Source organism: Lycium barbarum, chromosome 1 (genome assembly GCF_019175385.1).
Source record: "Lycium barbarum isolate Lr01 chromosome 1, ASM1917538v2, whole genome shotgun sequence".
Lineage (NCBI taxonomy): Eukaryota > Viridiplantae > Streptophyta > Magnoliopsida > Solanales > Solanaceae > Lycium > Lycium barbarum.
Window position 1 is genome coordinate 68,596,644 of NC_083337.1, and position 25,127 is coordinate 68,621,770.

A 25,127-nucleotide genomic window follows, 5' to 3' on the forward strand; every position below is an offset into this window, starting at 1 on the left:
GGTGAGGTAGGCATGAAGGTTGCATTTGTTACACCCCGTAAGAGTCTATGCTATTTTAATTAAGACAAGAAATAATAAGTTAAGAAAGTTCAAGGAAAGTTAATCGAGTTAGTAAGAATATCGTTATATATATATATGGTTGCCTTAAGTATCCCGAGGTGACATCGTAACCTAAAGGATTTGAAATCGCGTTATGAGCGTATATGAGGTAATGTGAGTGCCCTTTTAAAGTATTTGAGATTATTAGTAATGATATAGAAGATGGATAAAAGATATGAATATATTTTTGCGATTGGAGTTTCGTCGAAGCTTCGTAAGTTCTCTAGTTACGTTTAAGGTTATTGTGATTCTCCGGACCCTTCGAGATGTGTATGGATTGTTATGTATGTATATGAGTATGTATATGTATGTATAAGAGGTTACATGAGGGTCGGAAGAGGATTAGAAGTTAAACGAATCTGAACGAAATGAATTCGAACAACTTCAGAAAAATCTCGGACCAGATTTTTAGCCCATATTGTTGGAGGCATATCTCCTAGTATATGAGGAGTTTTAAGGTGTTTCAAAAGCCTAAATTAAGTTCATCGAGTCTAGTTTCCAACGCAATAAACCACTCGTCAAAATGATATTTGGATAAGGACATATGGACGATGCAATTTGGGCTGGCAGGGCAGCAAGTTTGGACCCGACCCAAACACTAATGTTTCGGCCCATGAGGCTCATTAACGTTAATATATATTGCAAATTCATTTGAGGGCTGATCATTTTCAGCTAAGATCCTCCAAAAACATTAGAGAGAGAGAGAGAGAGAGAGAGAGAGAGAGAGAGAGAGAGAGAGAGAGAGAGAGAGAGAGCTCCTAGGCTAAGGAAGCCATTTTGATCAAAATCCGAGCCCCGAATCCCGAAGCTCATGAAGAGAAAAGCGTTGTACGTTGCGTTGCCTTCAATTTGAGCTAAATATTGGTCTTGGGGAATGAAATTTTCGTGGTTGAGCTGCTGCTAAGGTATTTATAAGATTCCTTTTATGTTATTAAAGTGTTTATTTAGAGTTTTAACTAATTAGAATGGAGAAAACAGCATTATAAACTCGTTTGTTGTTTTGTTGAGATTTATGGATTAGGGGCTGTTTTAATTAAAATTGATGGACTGATTTGAATTAATATTTTGATTGTTGTAATCATAGATTATGTGATGAGAATGAAGGAATTTAAAGGTTAGAGTTGGAGTTAAAATTGTTGTGGGTTGTTGTAAGGATTATAGAGATAATAATGTGGTTTAGTTGCATATGAATAGATGATGTGGTGTCGTGTGACTGCTGTTGTATTTCCCTGAAATTTGCTGAAAAGATTGCATGAAATAAGGTATAAGAAGTGCATATGGGCTGCTTGGTGTATTGTAAGCGTTCGTTAGAATTTCGGGCATCGTTATGTTATAGTTGGGGGCTGTTTTGATATGTTGTTGTTCTTGTTGAAATAAAAGAATTGAAGATATGGTTGTATCCATATGTTATTGTTGGTATTTCTGTGTCAACAGGAGAGCAATTGGAAATTCGGATAGGCGAATATATAGGGGAAATGTTGCCGAAATTTCTGTAGACAAGTACCAGTTAGAATTGGATTTCTAAGTACTTGTAGCTAATATTTGGTAATTGATAATATTATTGTAGATATTGGAGAGCCCGAGACTTGAGTCGGGATTTGGTTAGCGAGCGATTGAGGTATGTAACGCCTACCTTTCTTTCTTTTGGCATGACTTTTTTGGAATGAACAAATAACGTATGAGTATGCTCCTAAAGAAAATCCTATTCTTAGAGCCACTAGGATGGCTAACATCTTTGACTTCCATAAGCTATTCCATATGGCTAGATACATATTTTATGATGTTCAAAGATCCTATTTGTTATGTTCCGAATGTTGTTCGAAAGAAAGAAAAACGAGAAGACTAAGGCCTTTGATGAATATTTCGACATGAAAATATGGTCTTAAAGTCCCCATTTGATTTGATCCATAATGTTATCCGCAAGTTTCCTAGTATGATTATGTGATCCGTAATGATGTCCGAGAAAAATTTGATATGGCTAAAGTTTTGGATACATATATTTTGATACATACATATGATCTTAAAGGCTCCATTTGATTTGCTCCATAGTAATGGTTGAAAGTTCCCCTAATATGAATGTCACTTGAAATTCTGAAAAGAGTTTCTAAAATGCTTTTAGAAAGTTCTGTACTTCAAAAGTTTGTAACTTTCGTATACTAACTCCGATTGACCCGAAACTGATTTATGAGCCGTCGGATGCAGTAAATATATTTGTTCATCGAGTATGCAGATATGGTGACGACATGGTAGAAATAATTGTAAAATAATAGGAGGAATAGATTCACGCCGATGCTAAGTCTAATAATCAGAATGATTGATAAGAAGGTTTTAGAGGATTTCGAACTAGTTTTGAAGGTGATGAGTTAAAAATGAAGAAGAGAGACGTTTGTATGAGTTTTGGGTATCAAAATCATCATTACCTTGCTAATTGGCGACCCCTTAGCTCAATTGCAAGAGGAAAGGTGTTCAAAGCATTTGATTCGAAGAGGCGTGCGTCTTATTAAATGGTGTAGAACCTTTTGAATGCTTTCCTGCCAAGAAATGGAAAACCTTTCCACTTCCCGATCACATCTGACCGACAAGTTGGGGGTCTATCTGTATGGGGTGAAGTTGGAATCGATGAGTGGACAAATCAGGTAGTATTACATGAAAATAGCGATAGGTCAAACGTGAGTCAGCAGGAACAACGTTTGGTCCAGCTCATGCGCTCGGCCAGCTAGCATTCCGAGCCAACGGTTACCTGAGTCATAGCTTGGGGAACCGAGCATAGGATTTTGACCGGGCAAGGTAAGATATAGAGTTCAACCATTACGGAGGAATGCCAGAACTTTGCCAGCCGTTACTCAATCCTGATAATAGGCATATATTGGGTTTAATGAGAGCGTGATTCGTAGATCTTATTCCTTGAAGTGTAGGTATAAATCGGACCTTGCATTCTTGTTGAAGGGCATTCAAATTCTAACTAGTATACAAAGCGTCATACTCATACTTAGAAATTCTTGGAGTTCTTGGTCACTCTTAAGTTTCATTATATATTATTGCATTGCTCAATTCAACAGCTTTCTTGGCGGCTTTGGCAGCTTACAATGCCGGAATTTAGGCTGCTCTTGTTTACTTATTCAATTATTCAATTGTTGCTATTTTGTCGTTTAATCATATTGCTACATTACGTTTCTTATCTGTTAAATTTGGTCAACTCAATTCGCGTGTCCATAAATCATGTGTACAAATTTAACTATACCATTTTAGGGGTAAACATTTTCATAATTGAGGGACAGATATAAGCAATTTCACTAACAATAAGGTCATACTTAGTTGAGCCTAACAAAAATAAGCCATTTCACTAACAATAAGGTAATATTTAGAGCCTGTTTGGATTAACTCATTTTAGGTGCTTTTGAGTCAAAATGACTTGAAGCACTTTTGTAGTATTTGAGTAAGATAAAAACGTGTTTTTAAGCCAAAATAAAAAAATTAAGCCAAAAACCGTTAGTTAGAATTGACTTATGCTTATAAGCCCATCCAAAAAGGCTCTTGGTACCAAATTCGAAGGGAGGTCAAAAAGTTATCAATAATTAACCCAATTAATAGCCCATTATAGTAAAAAAAACTTAAAATAACCCCACTTTTTTTAAAACAACCAAGTTTAAACTTACTAGCCTACTGAATTTCTTTTTTTATCCAACCCTAAGACCCTTTCTTTGCTCGATGTTTCTCTCTTTTGATGCCTCTTTCTTTAGCTCTTCAAAATAATTGTTCATCCACAAAGTTGAAAAAGAATATCTACCCCAACACTTGGATCCACATTACCAAAATATAAAATCTATCTCAGCCATCAGTTTTTTACCAAGAAGAATTGTTCTTTTCTGATATGAAACTACGAAGAGTCCATAACTAAGATTGTTACAGTGCTTAGTTGTTCAGTGAAAGTGTTTAACTTTTCAAATAGTTTATCACTTCAATTACACATCTTCGACCATTAGGCATTATCCTATCTTCTTCTTCTTCTTCTTCTTCTTCTTCTTCTTCTTCTTCTTCTTTTTTTCAGATTCACCTTTTTTTTCTTCAAATCCGCAATCAATGTGGTTCTAGATTAATATTCGTGTATATTCATATGATAATGTATAATTAGTTTATACACTGATTATATATTAATTATACATTGATTATACAAATTACACATTAAATTTTAAGATATATAATCACTGGTTACTCTTGTATAATCATTTTATACTCTATGTATAGTGTTTATATGCCAATTATATGTCATTTATACATGTTACCTATTTTGATTTTCAAAATAATGAATTTAGTAAAAATAAAAAATACATTTTCCAGCAAGTTATTTTCTTTTTTTTCATTTGAGTGAATCACAATTATGTTTTAATTTCATTTTGATTGATCAAATCTGGGTTACCAAGAAATTGAAAGAAGCATGCTTTTTATCCGGCTAAAACATTATAAGTTTATTAGAGTAATATAGAGTTTAGGGCTAGGCTCAGAAAGAAACATTAATTGGCGGTTATTTGTGTTTTTTCCCCCAAAGTTATCGTATAGTTGAGGGGCATTTTTGCCTTTTTTTCTTATTCGTGTTAAGTTTACCCGCTATTTTGTTTTTGCCCAAACCCAAGCCTTAACCCTCGTTTGGCCATAAATATTATTCACTTTATTCCAGAATTTTTTTTCACTTTTTTCTGGAATCAACGTTTGGCCATGAAAATTTTAAATACAACTTGAAGTTATCAAGTTGTATTTCGGAATATCAAAAACTCAAAAAACTTATTTTTTAAAAGAATTTCACTTTTTTTACTTTTTTACAATTACTTTTCACCAAAAACTATAATTTCAAAAATTATGACCAAACACAATTCAAACTCCAACTCCAAAATTAAAAAAAAATATTTTTTTTTAGTGTCTATGCACAAACGGGGCCTTATAAACTCAAGTGGGAAACTTTGGTTTCTTTATACAGTAGCGCACGCAGTCGGAAAAAGAGAGTAATTTTTCCCGCCATGGTATCAATGGAAGTGGATTCAGAGAAGAAGCCTCTCCAGCGAAAACAATGCCTTTACCAATCTTTCGTATGAATGATTCCTCCTCCTTCATCCTTCTTTGGTTTTCAATTCGAGCAAATATCTCTTCTTGTTTTCAATTTTATGATTTGATTAATTTGACAAAACAGGACGAGGGTTTTGGGATTGAGAAGGAGGTGTACAGAGGTCAACAGTACAGCCAAATATACTTTGCGAGGCTCCATTTGATGCGTACTCTCCTTTACTCTCTCATTCCCAACTGGAAACCCCATTTACCTGGTAATTACCCTTTACCCCCCTTCCTTCTTTTACCTCATTTACATTTTTTCTTTAATTTGGTCTGCTGGCTTTTTCATAATTTTAGTTTCCACTTGTGTTTCATTAATCTGGTGATTTTGGTGGGTGCTACAATTTAAAACACAACTGCAAGGCTGATTTTTGTAAGGCAACAAATTATACAGTTTTACGAATAAAATGCACAGGTGATCCTTACATGTTGCAAATACCAAAATCTTCATTCTCTGAGTTTCAAAATTTTCAGCTCCCCCATTTTGGTAACCAATTCATCCTATTTTCTGTTGCCTTATCTCCCTTGTTTATGTTTAATTATCTAACTGTAGCTTTTGGTGATCCTATGGTGATTTTATCTTCAAAAAGTGGCTAAATTTATTCCTCAGAACACAAGGTGGAAACTCAAGAAAGAGAAATCTGGGATTTCCACTTGTTACTGTAGCATCATTTAGAGCTGGCTTATTGTTGCTTAGAACATTTACAGTATCAAATATTAGATTTTTCCTTGTGTTTTGTTTCCTTCATTACTGTATCTGTTTGCAGTCTGTACTGTTCTGAGATTAGAGGAAGGCAAAGAATGCATTATTGTTGGGACTCTCTACAAGCACATGAAGCTTAAACCTTCTATTCTTGATGAGTACTCTAAGGAGGTATAAAACATTGATCACACAACATGTTGATTTTCCTATCTAATGTTTTAGAACCTTTCTTGTGCAAACATCTCCCTTCTTTAAGCAATTAATAATCAAACTTGGTTGTACAGCGATCTGCTTCACCGCTTGTACAGCGTCATAACTTTACGCATCCAGATGATAGTTTAGTTCTGGAAGATGAAAGCGGAAGAGTCAAACTAAGCGGTTCTTTGCTTTTGCCGTCTACATATGTAACAGGTGAGTAGCTTTAGCTCAATCCTGTCATTTGGTTGGACTGTCGTGTAACTGATTTTGGTTGTACGATTTGCTTTTTAGCTTTTTTCTAATGACATTTTTGGCTGAAGATGTAGTCATTGACTGACGTTGCTTTTTCTCCCTTTTGCATGGGTAAGTTAGTTGGCCCATGAAATGAATTGCTTTTATATATGTGAATGTTTCGTAGGTAATATTATTGCATTGCATGGAAAAGAAACTAGTGCTGGTGACTTTTTGATTGAAGATATTCTAGAGGCTGGCCTACCACAGCAAATAGAGCGACCAATTCAATTAGGTACCTAACTTCTCCGTTTTTAGTTGTCAATGCCATTATCTCGTGATCTGTGCTTATGTTCATCGAATACTGCATCTATACAGGCAGCATTTTTTCATTTTAGATTTCTGATTGGCACACCTGGGGCCATCATATAAGTTTCTGCACAAAAAGTTGAGCTAAAAATTACTTTATTTTAGCCTACTCTTTCTCCTAAGATTGTTTTGTTGAAACCTATGCTTTATTGTATGAGAACAATGTAAATTTCAATAGTGGAAATAGATCAGATCCTGTTCAACACATCATTTAAGCTTGGCATATTTGATTTTAAAATTCTGGCCATTTTTGTCTAGTTAAGTTTATTTCCTTTCACGTCTCTAATATCTTGCTGGACCTTCACTTTCTACAAGGTCCCCTTACTACTCAGTCACTTCTCTGTATTACGGTAGCTACTTCACGTGTTGCTGACTCAATTATAAAGAATATATCTGTTTCTTAGACAGCATCAGTAAACAAGGTGTCTTGATTTTCTTGTTGTTAATGTCTCATCTATGTATGGGATCATTTCTGAATTTTCATCACCCTGTCCATGTGAACTATGAAGCTCAGTGGAATTGCATAATCAATTAAATATGATTCTTTTTCATAACTAAAAGGTTGTTAGACAAGGAAAGAGTATTTTTTTTCCAGTTCCTTTTTTTTTTCCTGGAACATAACCAGACATCTTCTGTTGGATTTAACAGGTGAAGATAAATATGTGGTTTTCATATCTGGTTTGAGTGTTGGGAGAAGCTCTTCTAATCCTCTCCAGTTTCAACTTTTTGTTGACCACATTACTGGACATTTAGGAGATGAGAAGGTTCAAAAGTATTCTATGCTTTACTTTCTACTAATAAATATTCGATACATGGCAATCTAGCTAATATTATGCTATCCTGTAAATGTGCCACTTGAAAAGGAACAAAATATTGCAGCTCAAATAGTTCAAGTTGTTATTGCTGGAAACTCTGTTGAAGTTCCTCATGGACTTCTCAATGGACAGGTACTAATCTTTACTTTTGTCCTTTTAGCAAACTTCTGACTACCCATCCCTTATCCATCCATTATCTTTTCCCATGTATACCTCAGAGAATTGTTACCTCTCATTATAGAGGAGGATTTTTTGCAGTCACATTCCAGAATTGCTAACACTTCTCTCTGGCTCAAACATGTTGATAAAAACAGGAGGAGCATTTTGCTGTTCCAGATGTAGATTAAATACCAAAAAGCATATTTGAGCAATTTCTTGTTTTAATGCGTCAATTCAAATGCTCTGTGATTATAAGTGCTACATTAATTAGTCTGGTTTTGCTCATTAGAAAATGGAAAAAATGAACGCAGCAAGAAACAACACTAGTAACTGGTTGGTGTCAAGACTTCTTGTTGCACTTGCATTAGATCCAGTTTTCTCCAGTCGTTCAGTTTAGTTAGAAACCTCTATGTCAGTGTAGGGTTAAATGAGATTTAGAGAGACTATATAGTTTTAGAGAGCCCTAATTTACTTAAAGACAAATAATTTAGTTTTAATGAATTGTTCCGAAATGGTTCCAAAGGATCCTTACTTATGAATAGGGGAACTCCCATTCCTTCACTGACATCAGTCCACGGTAAAATGGTCTAACTAGACATTATTTCCACTGTTCCTCCTATTCCCAAGTTCTTCATTCGTTATTCACATTTTCTATTTATACAATAGCCTGAGAAGATTAATAACCTTTTCGATCTCTCAGTCCGGAAAGTTTCTCCTAACATATACCTAAACTGTATATTCAATAGAATTTTCCATCTGCCTTTGCCGACAAGATATTTTAACAGACTCAAAACCAGTACATAAAAGTATGTGTTGGCGCAATCTTTGATTCTACATCGGATATTGCTATAAAACTTCTCCTACACTTTCATATTGCTTTTCAAAAGAGCTACCTTATATGGTATACTAAACTTGCTGATATCCAATCTTCTTGTGGAGTGCCATCTTTTTCTGTGATAACACTTCTCCATAATACTGGCTCTTCCACTTCAAACCTCCAAATCCATTTACCTAGCCCTGTTGAACACCCTCAAGTCCTTGAAGTTACATAATTTTTCTTTCTTCTCTAGTGATTCAAATTAGATGTAAGACTTTGGTTCAGCTATTCAGCTAAATCATTATTTACATTAAGGTATTATATGGTGAAGGAGAATGTTGGAAACACAGGAGAGAGAGAGGGGGGGGGGGGGGGGTTATATGCAAATAAAATTTAGTCGACTTAGTCTGATTAAGCCGATTTTATACTGAGGTTCAAGAACTGCAGAAGATACTGGTTATTTATTCAAATTAAGTAAGTAAAAATATGTGGAAATATACCTGGACAACAAAAAATATGTAGAAATAGAAAGAGACAAGGAACTTTATGCTTTTTCAGATCACAACTGTGTGCCTAGTCTAGTTCCCTTGGGTCACAAGTGAGTTATATTTAGAGCACTTCGAGGATTTTTTTTAATTTGACGACAACTTGGATGGTTTTCTAGTGCTCACCACCAACATGACTAAGTTGGTTTTCACTCAATCACCATTAATGTTCACCATCATTTAGTTTTCACTCGATCACCAACAACGAACACACCCTTCAGTTTTCACTCGATTACCAAAAAAAAAAAAAAAAGAAATCCACACAAACCGCTTTCTTTTTTTCTCACTTTGTACGTCACTACAGTGTTAAAATGTATTTAGAAGCACAAGAGAGTTTTCTGGAGTAAGCTGTGTACTTTATGTCGTTGCCGATTCTCTTTTATACCCCTTTTCTAAGATCTTCCTCTTGAATTTTCTGACTGTTAGTCCTCATTAATTTTACCGGTTTCTTGCTTTGGAAATCAGTATTTGACTTGCTTGATTACATTTGAGATTCCTTGTATGATCCTTGTCTTTGATTATGGTCCAGCGCCCTTTTTGACTTTGTACTCAATCCTGAATGTAGTCTTGGTTCAACCTTGATTTGGCCTTTGGGAAAAAGGGTCTCCTTTAAAGTGCTCATAGACATAGCTTCCACTGGAAAGAAGGAAGCCTTGTATTGAAGATCTGCCCTTTTTTCAACTCCTAGAATCAAGGCCTTCTATCCTGTGTTGCCATATTCAGAAGATGTTTCTTCCTTGAGTGAGGGCTTCTCAAATATTCCCTTTGTAGGAGTGATCTTTTCTTCATTGAATTTTGGCAGTTTCATCTTCCCCCTTCTTGGAAGTGGTTTGCCTTTCACAAGTCCATCTCCTTTGGACAAGTAAGGCTCATATTCTTGTACATCTTGAATTCCTTGCACCATATCTTCATTGTATATTTTTGTTCTTGCATCAACGATCGACTTCATTAGTGACTGCACGTTGTTATTCAAATATATCTGTCATCATGGTAGTTAACAAATATGACAGTGAACTTCATTAAAAAAACAAATATTACAGTGAAGTATCCAGAACTAAAGTCCAATAATCACAAAAAAAGCCCCCAGACACATTTCTCGAGACAATGTTCCAGAATCAGAAATGGAAGTCTGTTCCTAGTCCGGTGATCATTCTAATCATGGGAAAACATCTACCTTTCTTTTCTCTTCCTTTTCCCTCTTTTTTCTCTCTTCTTTCAGACTTGACGGGAAAATGGCATTTATTTTGCAATGGGTTTCAAGTCGTATGACATAACAAGATCCTCAGGGACAACAGAAACATGGTATGAGTGGACAGAGAGAAGCAACAACTTCATCATAAGAACAACCTTCAGCAGGAAGACAATGGTTTGGATTGCCCAGATCTTGAGAGAGGCATCCAAGGTGAATGTAATATGGTAAGAAGATGGAAGAGACAGTGACAAGCTCTCTGAGATGTTTTGCTTAAGAAACTACAACAGGTTTGGCCGGTATATTAGTCTCATTAATATACAGGGAAAAGAGGTCACTTTTAATAATTCCTTAGCTGACATTTAACTCAGGGTGGAATTCCATAGCTGACAAGCTGGGGAGGTTCATTAATATCCATGGACATGATGAGATGGTAGTTGAGCCTAGATTGATTGAGAACATTCCTTATGCAGAACATTCCTTGATATTGGAAAGGCCTATGACGACGTCAATTGGGCTTTTCTTATAATAATTCTGAGGGACGTCGGTTTTAGCAACAAGTGGAATCAATTGGATAAGATTCTACATATTCAATGTGAAATTTTCTCTTAATTAATGGAAGTTCTGAAGGTTTCGTCCAATCTCACGGGGGATTAAGGCAGGGTGACCCTATGTCACCCTTTCGTTTTATACTATCCATGGAGGACTTAACCACATGATCAGAAAAACCAATACTAATGGGTGGATTAGGTTCGGTGCCCAATGTAACAGAGGTGATTACATGGAGATAACACACTTACTATATGCAGATGATTCTTTGGTCTTTTGTGAGGCTAACGTGGACCTAATCAGGCATTTAAGGGCAATATTGACCATCTTTGAAGCTATCTTTGGCCTCCTTGTTAACTGGAATAAGAGTTTCTTATATCCAGTTAACCAGGTGGATGATTTACAGAACTTAGTTGGGAATCTGGACTATCAACTTGGGTCCCTCAAAGTATTTGGGAATACCCTTGGGTGCTAAGAATAAAGCAGATGAGATGTGGAAGGAAGTTCTGGAAAGGTGTGACAAAAAGTTGGCAAGATGGAAAAGTCGATATCTATCTCTAGGGATAGACTGACACTTATAAATTCAGTAATGGATGTCTTTCCCACCTATATGATGTCTCTGTTTTCCTATTCCTAGGATAATAGAGAAGATCAACAGACTGAGAAGGGATTTCCTCTGGCAAGGTAACAAAGATAAGAGATGTTATAATATGGTGAGATGGGATATTCTGACACTTCGCAAAAAGCAAGGTGGTTTGGGAATCAAGAACCTCAGAATCCACAATCATAGTCTACTTCAAAAGTGGATTTGGAGGTTTTCTACTGAGGATAGGGCCTTCTGGAAGAGATTCATCACTCAGAAGTATGACTTGATGAACCAATTGATTAACTAAAAAGGTGAAGACTACTTATGGCTACAGTGTTTGGAAGAGCATTTGAAGGCTATGACCTGATTGCAGTGGTAACATGAGCATAACGGTTAGTGATGGTGTTTAAACTTCTTTCCGGGAAGACTGCTGGATTGAGCAAAATAATCTTAAAACTCTTATTTCATGACTTATATCCTATTAGTCTCCAAAAGGATGCTAAAGTTTCCAAGGTTTGGACTGAGCAAGGTTGGGACCTAATGTTCAGGAGGATCTGAATGACTGGGAAATTGGAAGTCACAAGTATGGCTTAGGTTCTGACTACTTTCACACGAACCTCAAATGTTCTAGACAAGCCAGTTTGGAAGTTGTTTAGTAAAGGGTTTTTCATTGTTAAATCAGAGTAATGGAAATCTGGAACAAGAACAAAGTTGATTCTTTGACAATGGTTTGGCCTTGGAAGCTTATTTGGAAAGTCAAAAAATTCCACTTACGGTTCATGTTTTACTTGGTTGGTCACAAGGAAGGCTTGCCTAACATGAGATTTTACAAAGAAGAGGTCTTCAGATTTTCTCAAGATGCCTACTCTGTGGGAAAAATGCAGAAAGTAATGAGCATTTGTTCTACGTTGCAAGACAACTGCAAATTTGTGGCGCTTGTTCTTTGTATCTTAGGAGTGAGTGGGTGCTGCCTAACACTACTCTAGAACTTTTGTGCGACTGGTAGGAAATTGGAAGAAGAGAGGCAGAGGAAGATTGGTGGCAGACCATCCCATCGTGTATATGGTGGACAATTTAGAAGGAGAGAAACACAAGATATTTTGAAGATAAAAGCAGCTCCATCCAGAAAGTGAAAACGAACTGCCTGAGCCTCTTTTTTTTTTTTTTTTTTTTTGGTGTAAACAAGATTTGGGGGAAATAGGAGATTTGGTAGATTTTATAGGCAAAGTGTAAAGAATGTAATTAGTCAGGTACAATCCCCTTCCTTTTTTGGCTCTGTGGTAAAGGCTTTCATCAGCACCATGCTAATTTTTTTGATATGAATACAAGTTATCTCTTTCTAGAAAAACAAACAATACAGTGACGTAGAAAGTTGAAAATGTTCCAGTAATAGTTACTTATTAAGAATACAAAATTAGGTCTTGATTCTATTATTGTTATTAAGTTAGCTGCATTTGGATCTTGAATCTGTTGAACCTTTGATAGTTGCGCAAATTGATACTTACTCAAAAGATTCAAGATATTAGTATGTAATTAGTACATGATCATTTTAGTGGACTCATGTCTTCGGTTCATTAGATTTTTGCTCTAGTCTTCTGAAGATTTTTAGCAAGAAGAAAGGGCTTCTTGTATTTCTGAATGAATATACAATCCATAAGAATGAGTACTTATACATGAGTTCTAAGACTAAATAAGGAAAGACAATATTACACAATCAATTCCTAATCATTTACATCAATACAATATATTCCTAAAATTAAGCTATCAATCTTAATCATCAATATCAAATCAACATCTCAATCTTAATCATTAATACCAAATCAACACTCCCCTTCAAGTTGGTGCAAAGATGTCGCACATGCCCAACTTGCAAACCAGTGTATGAAAAGTCCGTTTGTTGAGGCCTTTAGTAAACACATCAGTTAGTTGTTTTTCTGATGACAACTGACAAAGAATCTCCTAGAAGGAGGGTGATAACATTTGTACCCTTTCTGTGTTGGAGAATACCCAATAAAGACACATTTAAGAGCTCCAGGTTCAAGTTTCCCAGAGTTCCTAGCGTGAACAAAGCAAACACACCCAAATATCTTTGGAGGAACAGTATAGTCATTTTTATCCTTTAAAGCTTCTAAAGGACTCCGGAAATTAAGAGTTTTAAGTGGCATTCTATTGATGAGGTAGGCAGCTACTAGAATGGCATCCCCCCAGTAAGGCTTCGGCAGATTCATGGTAAACAAAAGGGATCTTGCTACTTCTAACAAATGCCTATTTTTTCTTTTAGCAACCCCATTTTGTGCACTAGTATAAGGACAACTAGTTTGATGGATTATCCCAAAAGACTCCAAGTAAGCTCCAAAAGTTTTATCCATGTATTCTGTGCCATTGTCAGTTCGAAATATCTTTATCTTAGCCTCAAACTGAGTACAAATCATCTTATGAAATGACTTAAAACAGGAGAAAACTTCACTTTTGGCTTTTAACAGCTATACCCATGTCATTCTAGTGCAACAATCGATAAAAGTAACAAACCATCGACTACCAGACAAAGAAAGTGTTTGAGTAGGACCCCAGACATCAGAATGAATAGTCGAAAAGGGAATTGTGCTTTTATTGTCACTCAGAGGATAAGAGTTTTTAGTGTGCTTGGCATATTCACATGCATCACAAGACAAAGATTCAAACTCAGTTCTAGAAAATAAACCAGGGTATAACTTTTTTAAAGCAAAAAAAGATGGGTGTCCCAACCGTCTATGCCATTGTATTATTTCTCGGTTGACATCCTTATTTCCTACAAAAAAGGCCTGACCAGAGTCTCGAGTTCCATCGATCAAATATAAGACATCATGCAATCTACCACTGCCAATCTTCTTCCCTGTATGAAAGTCTTCAAAAACACAATAATCAGGAAAGAATCTGACACTACAATTTAGTTCTTTGGTGATTGCGCTAACAAATAATAGGTTAATAGGAAAATCATGCACATGAAGAATGGATGATAAGGTAATATCAGGAGTACAATAGATTGAACCTGTTCCAGAGACAGGGGTTAGGGAGCCATTGACTATTCTGACATAATCCCCTTTGGGACTAGGAGAGTAATTTTGAAGGCCTTTAGAAGAGCCTGTCATGTGTCTATTCGCACCAGAATCAATAATCCAACAATTAAGCTGAGCATTAAAAGCAATACCTGACTGCACATAATTGGGGCTAGCAACACTAGAAGAGTCAAGTTTGTTCAGAAGACGGCGAAGATGTTGAACTTCATCTTGAGACAAAGTCTCTCCAGAAGTAGTGTCACCATATTATCTGGATGGGAAGGGTTAGAATAGGCCTACGACCCGAGAACTGGAAAAAAAAATTCCAGAAAAAAAAGCGCCGGAAAGTTGGCTGCCACGCTGGAATCCTAATTCCAGTGATCGGAAAAAATCAAAACTGATAGGGATAGGCTCAGAATGTTCCAGCGACCCCAACAGAGAAAAATAATCTAGAAACGAACTGAACGGGAGGAGTTTTTGGTGCGGACAGCCACAAAGAGATAGAAAAACTCGACCTCTTTGATTAAACACGGAACCCTAGTGCTGCGAGGGAGAAAACTCACCTCAAAAAGGCAGCAATGGCTCTGATACCATGAAGATTTTTAGCAAGAAGAAAGGGCTTCTTGTATTTCTGAATGAATATACAATCCATAAGAATGAGTACTTATACATGAGTTCTAAGACTAAATAAGGAAAGACAATATTACACAATCAATTCCTAATCATTTACATCAATACAATATATTCCTAAAATTAAACTATCAATCTTAATCATCAATATCAAATCAACATCTCAATCTTAATCATTAATACCAAATCAACATCTTCCCCTTAAAAAAATGATAATAAAAGTTCTTTTTCCATGTGCTGCAAATTCTTTAATTTGAATTAGCTCGGAACTGCAGATGACTAGTTTCCATCTCCATCAAGATACTAACAAAACTTGATTGTGTTGCAGAATTTGGGTTCAAAGGACCAGTCCAGATTGTTTGAGCCGATTAAAGAGCTTGATATTTTGTTAACTCAGGTTTCTTATCCTAAATTGGAACCAATATGCTAGTGCAAACTGTACAATATAGGTTCAGAACGTGATTCTTCTCCTTGTACAGATTGCAGCAAGTATACCTTTGGATATAATGCCAGGGTCCAGAGATCCAGCAAATTTTGCCCTGCCACAGCAGGTGTTTCTTGCTTCGCCCATGTTTGAATACTACCAGTCAGAGCATTTCCTTAAGTCATTTTCTTTAGATTTTCAGAGGTTTAATTGGTTATCAGTGATCATCTGTAAAATTTCAGCCTCTCCATAGAATCCTTTTCCCTGGATCATCAGCTTATAACACTTTCAGATCTTGCACGAATCCACATTGCTTTGAACTTGACAACATCAGGTAAGATTCAATAGTTGATCAGTTATGTTTTAAAGAAATTTGTTCATTGTTCATATGGTTATTGCATGATCTTCAGGTTCCTAGGTACATCTGGTCAAAATATTGATGATCTTGGCAAGTATTCGGAGGCAAACAACAATATTGAATTTATGGAGAGGACATTGAAGTGGAGACATCTAGCACCAACAGCACCAAACACCCTTGGTCAAAACTTTTTGCCTTTGCTACGCTTGGAAATTCTTATGATTGTGGTTTCCATGCCTAAAGATTTCTACTCTACCCAGTATATTTTTTGGATTTTACAAATTCATGCTTTTAGATTGCAAATCGAGTTGATGACACAGACTATATGATCTTGGAAAAGAAAGAGCTATAAAAAGGACCATTTTTGTTCTTTGAAGGGTTTACACTTCAATTTGATTGCATATATTTCTTCTAGCTAGTTGGCATATTCATCCCATTACATTTGCAGGGTGCTATCCTTTCACTGATAGGGATCCTTTCTATGTCGAAACATGTCCTCACGTTTATTTTGTTGGCAATCAGAATAAATATGAATCTCGCTTGATAAAAGGTATGTTCTGAATTTTTTAATTGTTAAAGGTTCTAGAGAATGTATGTGATCATTAGTACTGTCTGCAGGATCAGAAGGGCAGATGGTAAGGCTTATTTGCATTCCTAGATTTGCAGATACTGGAGTCGCAGTGGTGGTAAGCCTCCACTCTTTTTATCAGCTATCTCCTCAGCATGTTTACATTAGCATTAGTTTATCAATTATATAGCCTCTTCTAAGTTCTAGCTGTTCTTGCAATGAAGGAAACTACAGAAAGAAGTTCTGTTTTGAAAGAGAAATTAACTTTTTCTGCATAATGGATATGTCTCTCTTTGAAACATGAATTGGATGCTTAATAAATTCTAGTTTTCCAATATATTTCATCTGGAGGTGGAGATTTATGGTGCTAATTGATATGCACTTGCTAATTTGTACTCCCTCTGTCCCAATTTATGTGGTATACTTTCCTTTTTAGTCTGTCCCATAAAGAATGTCACCTTTCTATATTTAGAAACAATTTAACTTTATGGGATGATTTACAGCCACACAAATATCTAAGGCTTGTTTTGAACCACAAATTTCAAGTCTTCCTTTCTTTCTTAAACTCCGTGCCTAGTCAAATGGTGGCACATAAATTGGGAAGGAGGGGCTATCAGTTCTTCAAGAATTGTTGTTTGACGGATATTTATAATTTTATGTTAATTTAACCATTATCTAGTTGTCTAAAAGCTTTTTAAATAGTTAAATTCAAGGACGAGCGTTATACACTAACATTAAAATGGATGAGTGTATGTCGTGAACACATAGAAATGGATGTGTCGAATTCTTCTTTTGTTATCATAGTCTTACCCTTCTTTATAGTCCATTCCTTAAAAGACTTGTCTTCTTGACGAAAACCAATTGTACTTATCCAAATATAGAGGAACAAGCTCCTAGGTACCACTAGAGTGTAAGACAAACACCTCTCAATCATAGCCTGTTGCCAACCTGATGAGGAAGAGCTTCACCTGTTGTCTTGTGGATGGAAACAAATTTTAGTGATGATACAAAGGCATAATGAGGTGGTGACAATCGATGATAACTTAGATAAGTATAGATTGGATTAGGGTTACGAGTAGAACAAATACCTTTCGGAGTGCAACTGGAGTACTCACTGGAGACAAGTCCGCACCAGAGAAAGAATTTGGAGTTGCGCGTGAATTGTCTGGACCGGTTGAAGAGTGCAGACGACGATGAGAAGTCAAGAGTGGTGGAGGTGGAGCTGTAGGAGATAGAGCAGTAGAAAGTGGAGCGGAAGGATAGACAATGGTGGAATCAGTAAAACCTTATAATGTCGAGTTGCTTAGAAGAGGAGGGTTCAAAGTAGGGTTGACTTACAAAGAGGTAACATAGGTGGACATAAGGTGCCGTTGGAGATCAGGTGAGTAGCACCGATGTTCCTTCGTGGATTCAGTTTTAGCAACGATGAGCATTTCTGAAAGGTCGACCATCTAAATAGCTGAGGAATATATCGTTACCAGTTTCAAAATAATAATAATAATAATAGCACAACTCACAAATATGGCCCAATTTGTTACCAATAAAAAAAAAGTACAGCTCAATTTGTTACAATAGCTACATCTTGACTGAGTTTTCCCAGAACGACATCCATTCCAATTTCCAGTCTGACTGAAAAGAAGAGTTTGTTGATGTCACTGTATGCCTAGATGAAATAAGCGATCCATAATAATTGAGAGAACAAATTATCCATTGGACAATAGGGCTAGCCAGGATTTGTTCATGCACCGAGTCAAGTTCAGATGGAAGCCTAACTAGTGTCAAAACTAAAAACATCTTCTGACGCTGCTCCAAATGTTTTCTCAAAATTTGTAGTAGCAGGCATCAACTCATCACTGCCTGACCTGTCCAAGACAGGTAAACATTTCCAAACCCTATTTTTTAAGAGAAGTTCCATTATAAAAACGACAGATATGATTTATGTATAACCCACAAGGCTATTTCCAAATTAAAAAGCAAGTCTGGAATGGAAGAAACTGAGGCGTCAACTTCGAATCAATAGATTTTCATAATAGGCTACACAATTGAACATCAATCTTTTTCCATTCTCCCTTATCCTTTCATTAATATCCTTAGCCTGTTTCATTACGTGATCTTGAACACCTTACCCCTTACACCATAATTGAATAGCCATGATAAGTTTTGCACTACCTACCAAAGGTTCTATGGTGATAGAATGGTTTGGATTAGAAATCATAATTTTAGCACAAAAAATATCTGAGCCAAGAGACATGATGATGAGTCAAAGCAAAATCTAACCGATATCCAAGATATGACGAAGTAGATGTTACCAGAGTGCTGACAGTGTCAAAAACAACGACGACTACGCCTTAGTCCCAAACAAGTTGGGGTTGGCTATATGAATTCTTATTTCTTCATTTAGTTTATATCATATCATCATCATGAAGGGGAGCCTTGGAGCAATAATAAAGTTGTTTCTGTGTGACCTAAGAAATAAGGTCACGGGTCGAGCCGTGGAAGCAGCCACTAATGCTTGCGTTAGGGTAGACTGTCTACATCACACCCCTTTGGTGCAGCCTTTTCAGAAAATCAAGGTTTGTGTTTGGACATGAATATAACTTGGAAAAATGTTGAATTTTTATAAGTGATTTGGAGTGAAAAACGTGAAATCAGGTATTTGGAGCTTTTCGTATTCCGGAATATTCCTGAAAATCAAGGTTGAATTCCGGAAAATTGTAACTATTCTATGCCCAAACATGATTCCGGAAAAAAAAGGAAAATTATCCATGGCCAAACGGGCCTAAGTCTGTTTAAGCTCCAATGCCTCTGAAACCATAAAACAACATTTAGCACACCAAATGACATAAAAAAAAACTCATAGAATCAAGAATTTAAACTAAAATTGGGCATCAAAACAAAATAAAGTAGACATTAAATTTCTGTTATTGTTTGTGTACTAGTGGTGTAAAGTACAACAACAACAACCCAGTGAAATCCCACAACATGGGGTCTGGGGAGGGTAGAGTGTACGCAGACCTTACTCCTACCAAGGTAGGACGGCTGTTTCCGAAAGACCAAGTAAAATTATGCTGTGGATTATATCTTATCAGATTCTCTTCATTTTGTCTCTTTCTGGATAATGCTTGGCCTTGTCCCAAAGAAGAAACTTTGATTAAAACATGAGATCCTTCTAAAATAATACTTTCACTGTTTCATTTTAATGTCTTAGATTGACTGCTTGAAATTTAAAAATGTAAAGAATACTTTTGAATGTTGTGGTCTGAAACTTACTTTTGAATGTTGTGGTCTGAAACTAAAGGTATGTATAAAATATCCTTTAAATGTTGCGGTCTAAAACATGCCATGTCATTCCTATATGGAAGTGTCATTAAGGGTAAAAAAGGAATGTTGAAATTAAAAACTTACTAAATATAGAAAAATACATTTTTTTGAAGACAGACTGAAAAAGAAAGTAGGACACATAAATTGAAAAGGAGGAAGTAAGAGTTGTCTTTCCTTTTTTTTTTTTTTGATGATCATGCTAGATGTGGTCATAAGATCTTTTCTTATGACATTCCTTTCTAAAGCTTAATTTCCTTTTTATTTTCATTTTACTCCTTTGAATAAGAATTATATGAGCTTATCTTTTCTGTTGCTGCAGTTGAATATCAGAAACCTTGAGTGCCATTTGCTCAGCTTTGCCACTCAAATCCACTTATAATAGCAAGGTATGATGTAATGGCCAAGTGCATAAATATTCCAGCTAAAAGTTGCCAGGGAAGTGTATTTCTGTTTTTTGATATTTTTAAACAGCATTTCTTTGGATACTGCTTCTTGATTTTGGTTTCCTTGAACCCCCTGTTCAAGTTTAGTATTCTTCTCCATTTTTCATCCAGCAGGGACTTCATATCATCCATGTTATTGAAATTGCAAATACACGGTGCTTTTTTTCATCCAGCAGGGACTTCATATCATCCATGTTATTGAAATTGCGAATACACGGTGCTGTTTCTCAAGGAACTTGAAAACTCATGTAGGAAATTTATGCAAGTTATAATCCTGGGAAGTGGTTGCTGCTAGATCCGTGATAGGTGCATGAAAAGTGGAACAGAATAGGAAAATAAACAAGAAAAATGAAAAGGCAAAATATGTGAACTTAATCATAAGTGAGAAGAAGAGGAAGAGGAAGCAAAAAAGAAGAGAAGAAATGAAAAGGAGAAGTAAATGTGGATGAGGGTGAGAGATGGTGCACCATATTTTTGCCTGCTTCTAGAAGGTAATAGGATTTGTTTTATTGAATGTTCTACTAATGGAACATACTACTTCCATAGTCTCAATTTATGCGATTCACTTTCCTTTTTAGTTTGTCTGAAAAAAAGAAAGATACCTTTCTATATTTAGAAAGAATTTAACTTTAAACTTCCCATTTTACCCTTAATGAGAGATTTATAACCACACAAATATCTAAGATTTGTTTTAGACCACAAATTTCAAAAGTTAGTCTTTCTTTCTTAAACGCCGCTCCCAATCAATATGTATCACAAAATGGGACAACCAGAGTATATGATTATGTGTGCCTTGGTTAAATATATAACTATATTTGGTATAAATACTACTCCCTCCGTCCCATTTTATATGAAGGTGTTTGACTTGGCACGAAGTTTAAGAAATAAAGGAAGACTTTTGAAACTTGTGGTCTAAAACAAATCATAGAAATTTTTGTGGCTACAAATCATTTCATTAAAGGTAACAAGGTAAATTTAAAGTTGAATTTTTTACTAAGTATAGAAAGGTGTCATTCTTTTTGGGACTGACTAAAAAGGAAAGAGTGTCATATAAATTGGGACGGAGGGTGTAATCTAGTTCAGTATATGCCAAGAGTAGTAAGTGCTGAAATGGATCCCCGTTTAATGGAAACGTAATGAAGAAATGCTACTGAAAGTGCTAGTATAGAATGACATGACATTACCAATTACCAGAAGAGAGAACCTTAAAGTTCAAATTCTTCATCTCCCAAAGTACCTAAATTTCACCATGCCAAGTGTTTGTCTATATCAGTATGTGAGGCTGGAGAGTCTTGTCTTTTGGATGCGGTAAGTAGTTTCATTGATGGCATCGAGTAGATGCATCCAAAAGAGTGTCTTAGCTCCAGTACATGGAAGGCTCTGCTAAGAGCAGGGAGCATACAAGGTCCAAAAAATTATTATCCTGGTTTGGGATTTATATTCCATTAAAACATCAATGGCTCCTTTCTGTCCAAACACACCAGAAAAAGCTTGCAGGGATCAGTTTCCAAATTTTCAGCCGGGGAGTCTGTCTTTCGATAAATTAAGTTTCGTTTCCTTTCTTCTTCCGTTGTTAAATGATGATATGGAGCTTTAACCGACGATCTTGGTCAGATGGACTGGTTGATTCACAATGTTAGTTAGGACAATAACTGTCACTACCCAAATCACCCTTGGTGTGATTGGCACCCAACATCCTCGTTAGGCGAACCAAAACTAGTTAGAAATGGCAAATCACAATTCCCATTAATAGATAAATAGTCTAAATAAGGAATTTAGATAGATAATGAAATCCATATTCTGGACAAGTGCGGAGGAAAAAACATAAAACACCCCAAGACCTGGTACGTGGTAGTCATGAACTACTAATAGTAGAAATAAGTACAACTGTCTCACGACCAATACATAGCCTGTCTGAATGGAAATAAACAGAATAAAAGTCTCTAAGCTACCGCGAACAAGATGGTAGCTCACCCCTGGAATAGCAAATCCACGACAAGCTCTCACTCACGGACTCCACTGGTGGTCGGATCCAAATCTACACATAAAGTCAGGAAAGAAAAGGGGTGAGTACGGTAGTAATTAGTAGGTATCATGAACCGCCCTAACAAAGTAGTGATGTCAGAACTGAAGGTGAAATAATTGATTACTATCAGAAGCTATATACAGAGACAGTGCAACGGAGATCTGGTTGCCATTTTACAAACTGTCCAGTGTTAACGGAGGAGGAAAAGGAGTTCTTACAAGGAAACTTTGAGGAAAATGAAATGTTGAGATGTCTAAAATTGTGTGCAGTTGACAAAGCACCTGGTCCAGATGGTTTCACCATGGGGTTTTTCATCAAGTGCTGGGAGATGTTGAAGCAATATCATGAGTGCCTTCTAGAACTTCTATGATCGAGAAAAATTTGAAAGAAGCCTCAATGCCACATTCATAGCTCTTATACCTAGAAAAAAGGTGCTAGAGAGCTGAGGGACTTCAGGCCTCTATTAGTTTGATAGGCAGCATTTACAAGATATATTCACAAGTGCTAACAAAAAAGGTTGAAAGGTGTGATGGCTAAAGTTGTAGATTCTCAACAAATGGCATTCATTAAAGGAAAGGCAAATCATGGATGCTGTCTTAGTAGTCAATGAAGCAGTAGATTCCAGATTGAAGCAGAAGAAACAAGAGTTTTGTGTAAGCTTGACATTGAAAAAGCATATGACCATGTTAATTGGGGATATCTTCTGAATTTACTAGAGAGGATGGGTTTCAGACAGAAATGGATCCATTGGATCAAATACTGCATCTTAACAGTGAGTTTCATTAGAGTTAACACCTTCTAGCCTAAAAATGCTCTCAGACACGGATGTCGAGGTAAGTCCCAAAACACCTTCTTTCTTCTTTCTCTCTCTTGAAACCCTCACGCCGACTATTAGAAGCTGTACTCCGACATGACCCATCACTCTTCTCTCTCCTAAAACACTTCTCGATCTCTTCCAACCCCCCTTCTAAACTTTCTCTCTCCTCGAATCTTTTACAGAATCTCTTCCACAACCCTAGTGACCTTTCTCATCATCATAGCACCTTCTTCTGATCCTCTCTCACACACAAAGAAACTCGGCCATACCTAGGTTTCGAGTTCCTTACCCTTCTGGTGGTCTTCTGCCATTGGAGTTCCATCTAAGCCTCTTCTTCTTTTTCTTTTATTCCCTTGTGGTTTCTTTTCTCCATGGAAACTAGGTTATATTTCAGACGGGGGAAAATCATATGATCTAACAGAGATAATTTCTTCATCTGAGACTTTGGTTCGACTGGGTGGAAAGTGATAGACTGTCTATCAGACGTATGGTTTTGAGCAGGGGAGCTTTACTTTGGCTATGCAAAAGGCTAAAGGAAGCAACAAAGAAAAGGGGGAAAAGTTTCAAATCATGGAGATGCCGTGACTTCTCGACAGATATTTATTGCTCACAAAAGTTCAATAAATATGATCGGTTCATATCAGTTATTTCGGTCAAGGGACAGAGCAGATTAGTGATTATTATACCAGAAAATACATTAAATGAGGGATGGGGGTGTTTGGTAACAAAAGTGGAAAACTTCATTAAGAGGAATGCAGAGAAAAAGGGAGCACTTATTACAACAGGGGAACTAAATCCTAATACAATCATTGGGAAGGGGAATTACAAAGAATCTCTACATAAAAGCAAATGGAGTCAGAAAGAAGTAGTAGTAATTAAGGAAGATGCGATGCTGAAGACTTTCTCAAACATTGATAACAGGAGCCTTCTTAGCAGATGTCTTGTTGGAAGGTTCTGTGGAGGAGAAGATGCGCCAGTTCGCAATGGTGTTCGAAATTGGGCCCAACAGATATGGAAGGGGGCCGAGAATGTTCAAGTGTATGACATGAATGGATTTCTTTTTCTATTCGAATTTCAAACAAGGAAGGCTGCAGAACATGTTATCATGGGTGAATAGAGAAGACAAGGCTCGATTCTGAAACTCGACTGGTGGTCACCGACCAAAGGAGCTTACCCAGAAGAAACAAAGTTTGACTGGTTCTGGATAAGAGTGTTAGGGCTTCCATTGCAGCTCTGGAACAAAGAGGTGATGAAGAAGATAGGTGATAATTGTGGGGGTTGGCTAGAAAACGAAGAGGAGACAGAACTCAAAAATCACTTGAGATGGGCAAGAATCTTGTTAAAGGACCGAAGGAGAATATCCTAACGGAAGTAGAGATAGTCGATAATGGGTTGATTTACTCTGTTCCAGTGTGCTGTGAGTCGCCGGCAACTTACAGACCGGCGATGGGGGATGAAACCTTTTCTCGAGATGACAGCGTGGATGAAAAAGTTGAGGCAGAGGTCAGAGGGGTCCCTGAGAAAAGCAGAGAATTTGTAGCAGCAAAAGGAAAGGGCAGAGTTGTGGATAGTTCATCAGATATCGATGTTTACACATAAAGGATAATGGGTAAGGACTCAAGGCACGTGGCTAGTGGGAGTGGGGCCACAGATCTAATTATTTCAAATTTGAAAGAAGAAGCACTTACACAAGCTCAAGAGCACGTGACTAGGGGGAGTGGGGCCACTGATTTAAGTAAAGCTATATGAAGGTGTATGAAATTTTACAAGCCCAAAAGAAACAACAAATGGGCCTTTTGAACAAGCCCAAAAAAATTAAGTTCACAGAACCTTTTGCAGAATTCATTAATTTGGGTTGGGGGGATTCAAGACAGCTTTTTGAACACTCAGTAATAGACGTAGAGCTGGAGAAGCACATGCAGATGGTAGCAGACACACAACCAGAGACATCAAGTACCAGAGGATCATCTCCATGCTGAGAACTCAACTCAAGGAGATGGTACTCTTATGATTGAGGGGGAGATATCCATAAGTTCCATGGGGTTGGCCTGGTGGTAATTGGCTTGAGCCTTGGGGTGCTCCCTTTCAAGGTCTCAAGTTCGAAACCCACTAGGTGCAAACAATTTCTGAGGGCCATCGGACTGG

At 36.7% G+C, this 25,127-nt stretch overlaps 1 protein-coding gene across 1 annotated transcript in view; it reads left to right on the plus strand.

Annotated features, from left to right (window-relative positions):
- The first annotated feature begins 5,026 nt into the window (after positions 1-5,026).
- Positions 5,027-25,127, plus strand: part of LOC132635803 (DNA polymerase delta small subunit) — a 30,599-nt gene continuing 10,498 nt past the window's right edge. The window contains exons 1-14 of the mRNA XM_060352340.1: positions 5,027-5,180; positions 5,282-5,411; positions 5,967-6,073; positions 6,187-6,313; positions 6,519-6,626; positions 7,349-7,464; positions 7,564-7,647; positions 15,354-15,422; positions 15,505-15,576; positions 15,692-15,783; positions 15,860-15,987; positions 16,256-16,357; positions 16,426-16,493; positions 20,016-20,082. Of these exons, the coding sequence (XP_060208323.1) occupies positions 5,112-5,180; positions 5,282-5,411; positions 5,967-6,073; positions 6,187-6,313; positions 6,519-6,626; positions 7,349-7,464; positions 7,564-7,647; positions 15,354-15,422; positions 15,505-15,576; positions 15,692-15,783; positions 15,860-15,987; positions 16,256-16,357; positions 16,426-16,493; positions 20,016-20,075 (1,332 nt within the window). The 5' untranslated portion in view covers positions 5,027-5,111 and the 3' untranslated portion in view covers positions 20,076-20,082. The remainder of the gene's footprint in view (positions 5,181-5,281; positions 5,412-5,966; positions 6,074-6,186; positions 6,314-6,518; positions 6,627-7,348; positions 7,465-7,563; positions 7,648-15,353; positions 15,423-15,504; positions 15,577-15,691; positions 15,784-15,859; positions 15,988-16,255; positions 16,358-16,425; positions 16,494-20,015; positions 20,083-25,127) is intronic.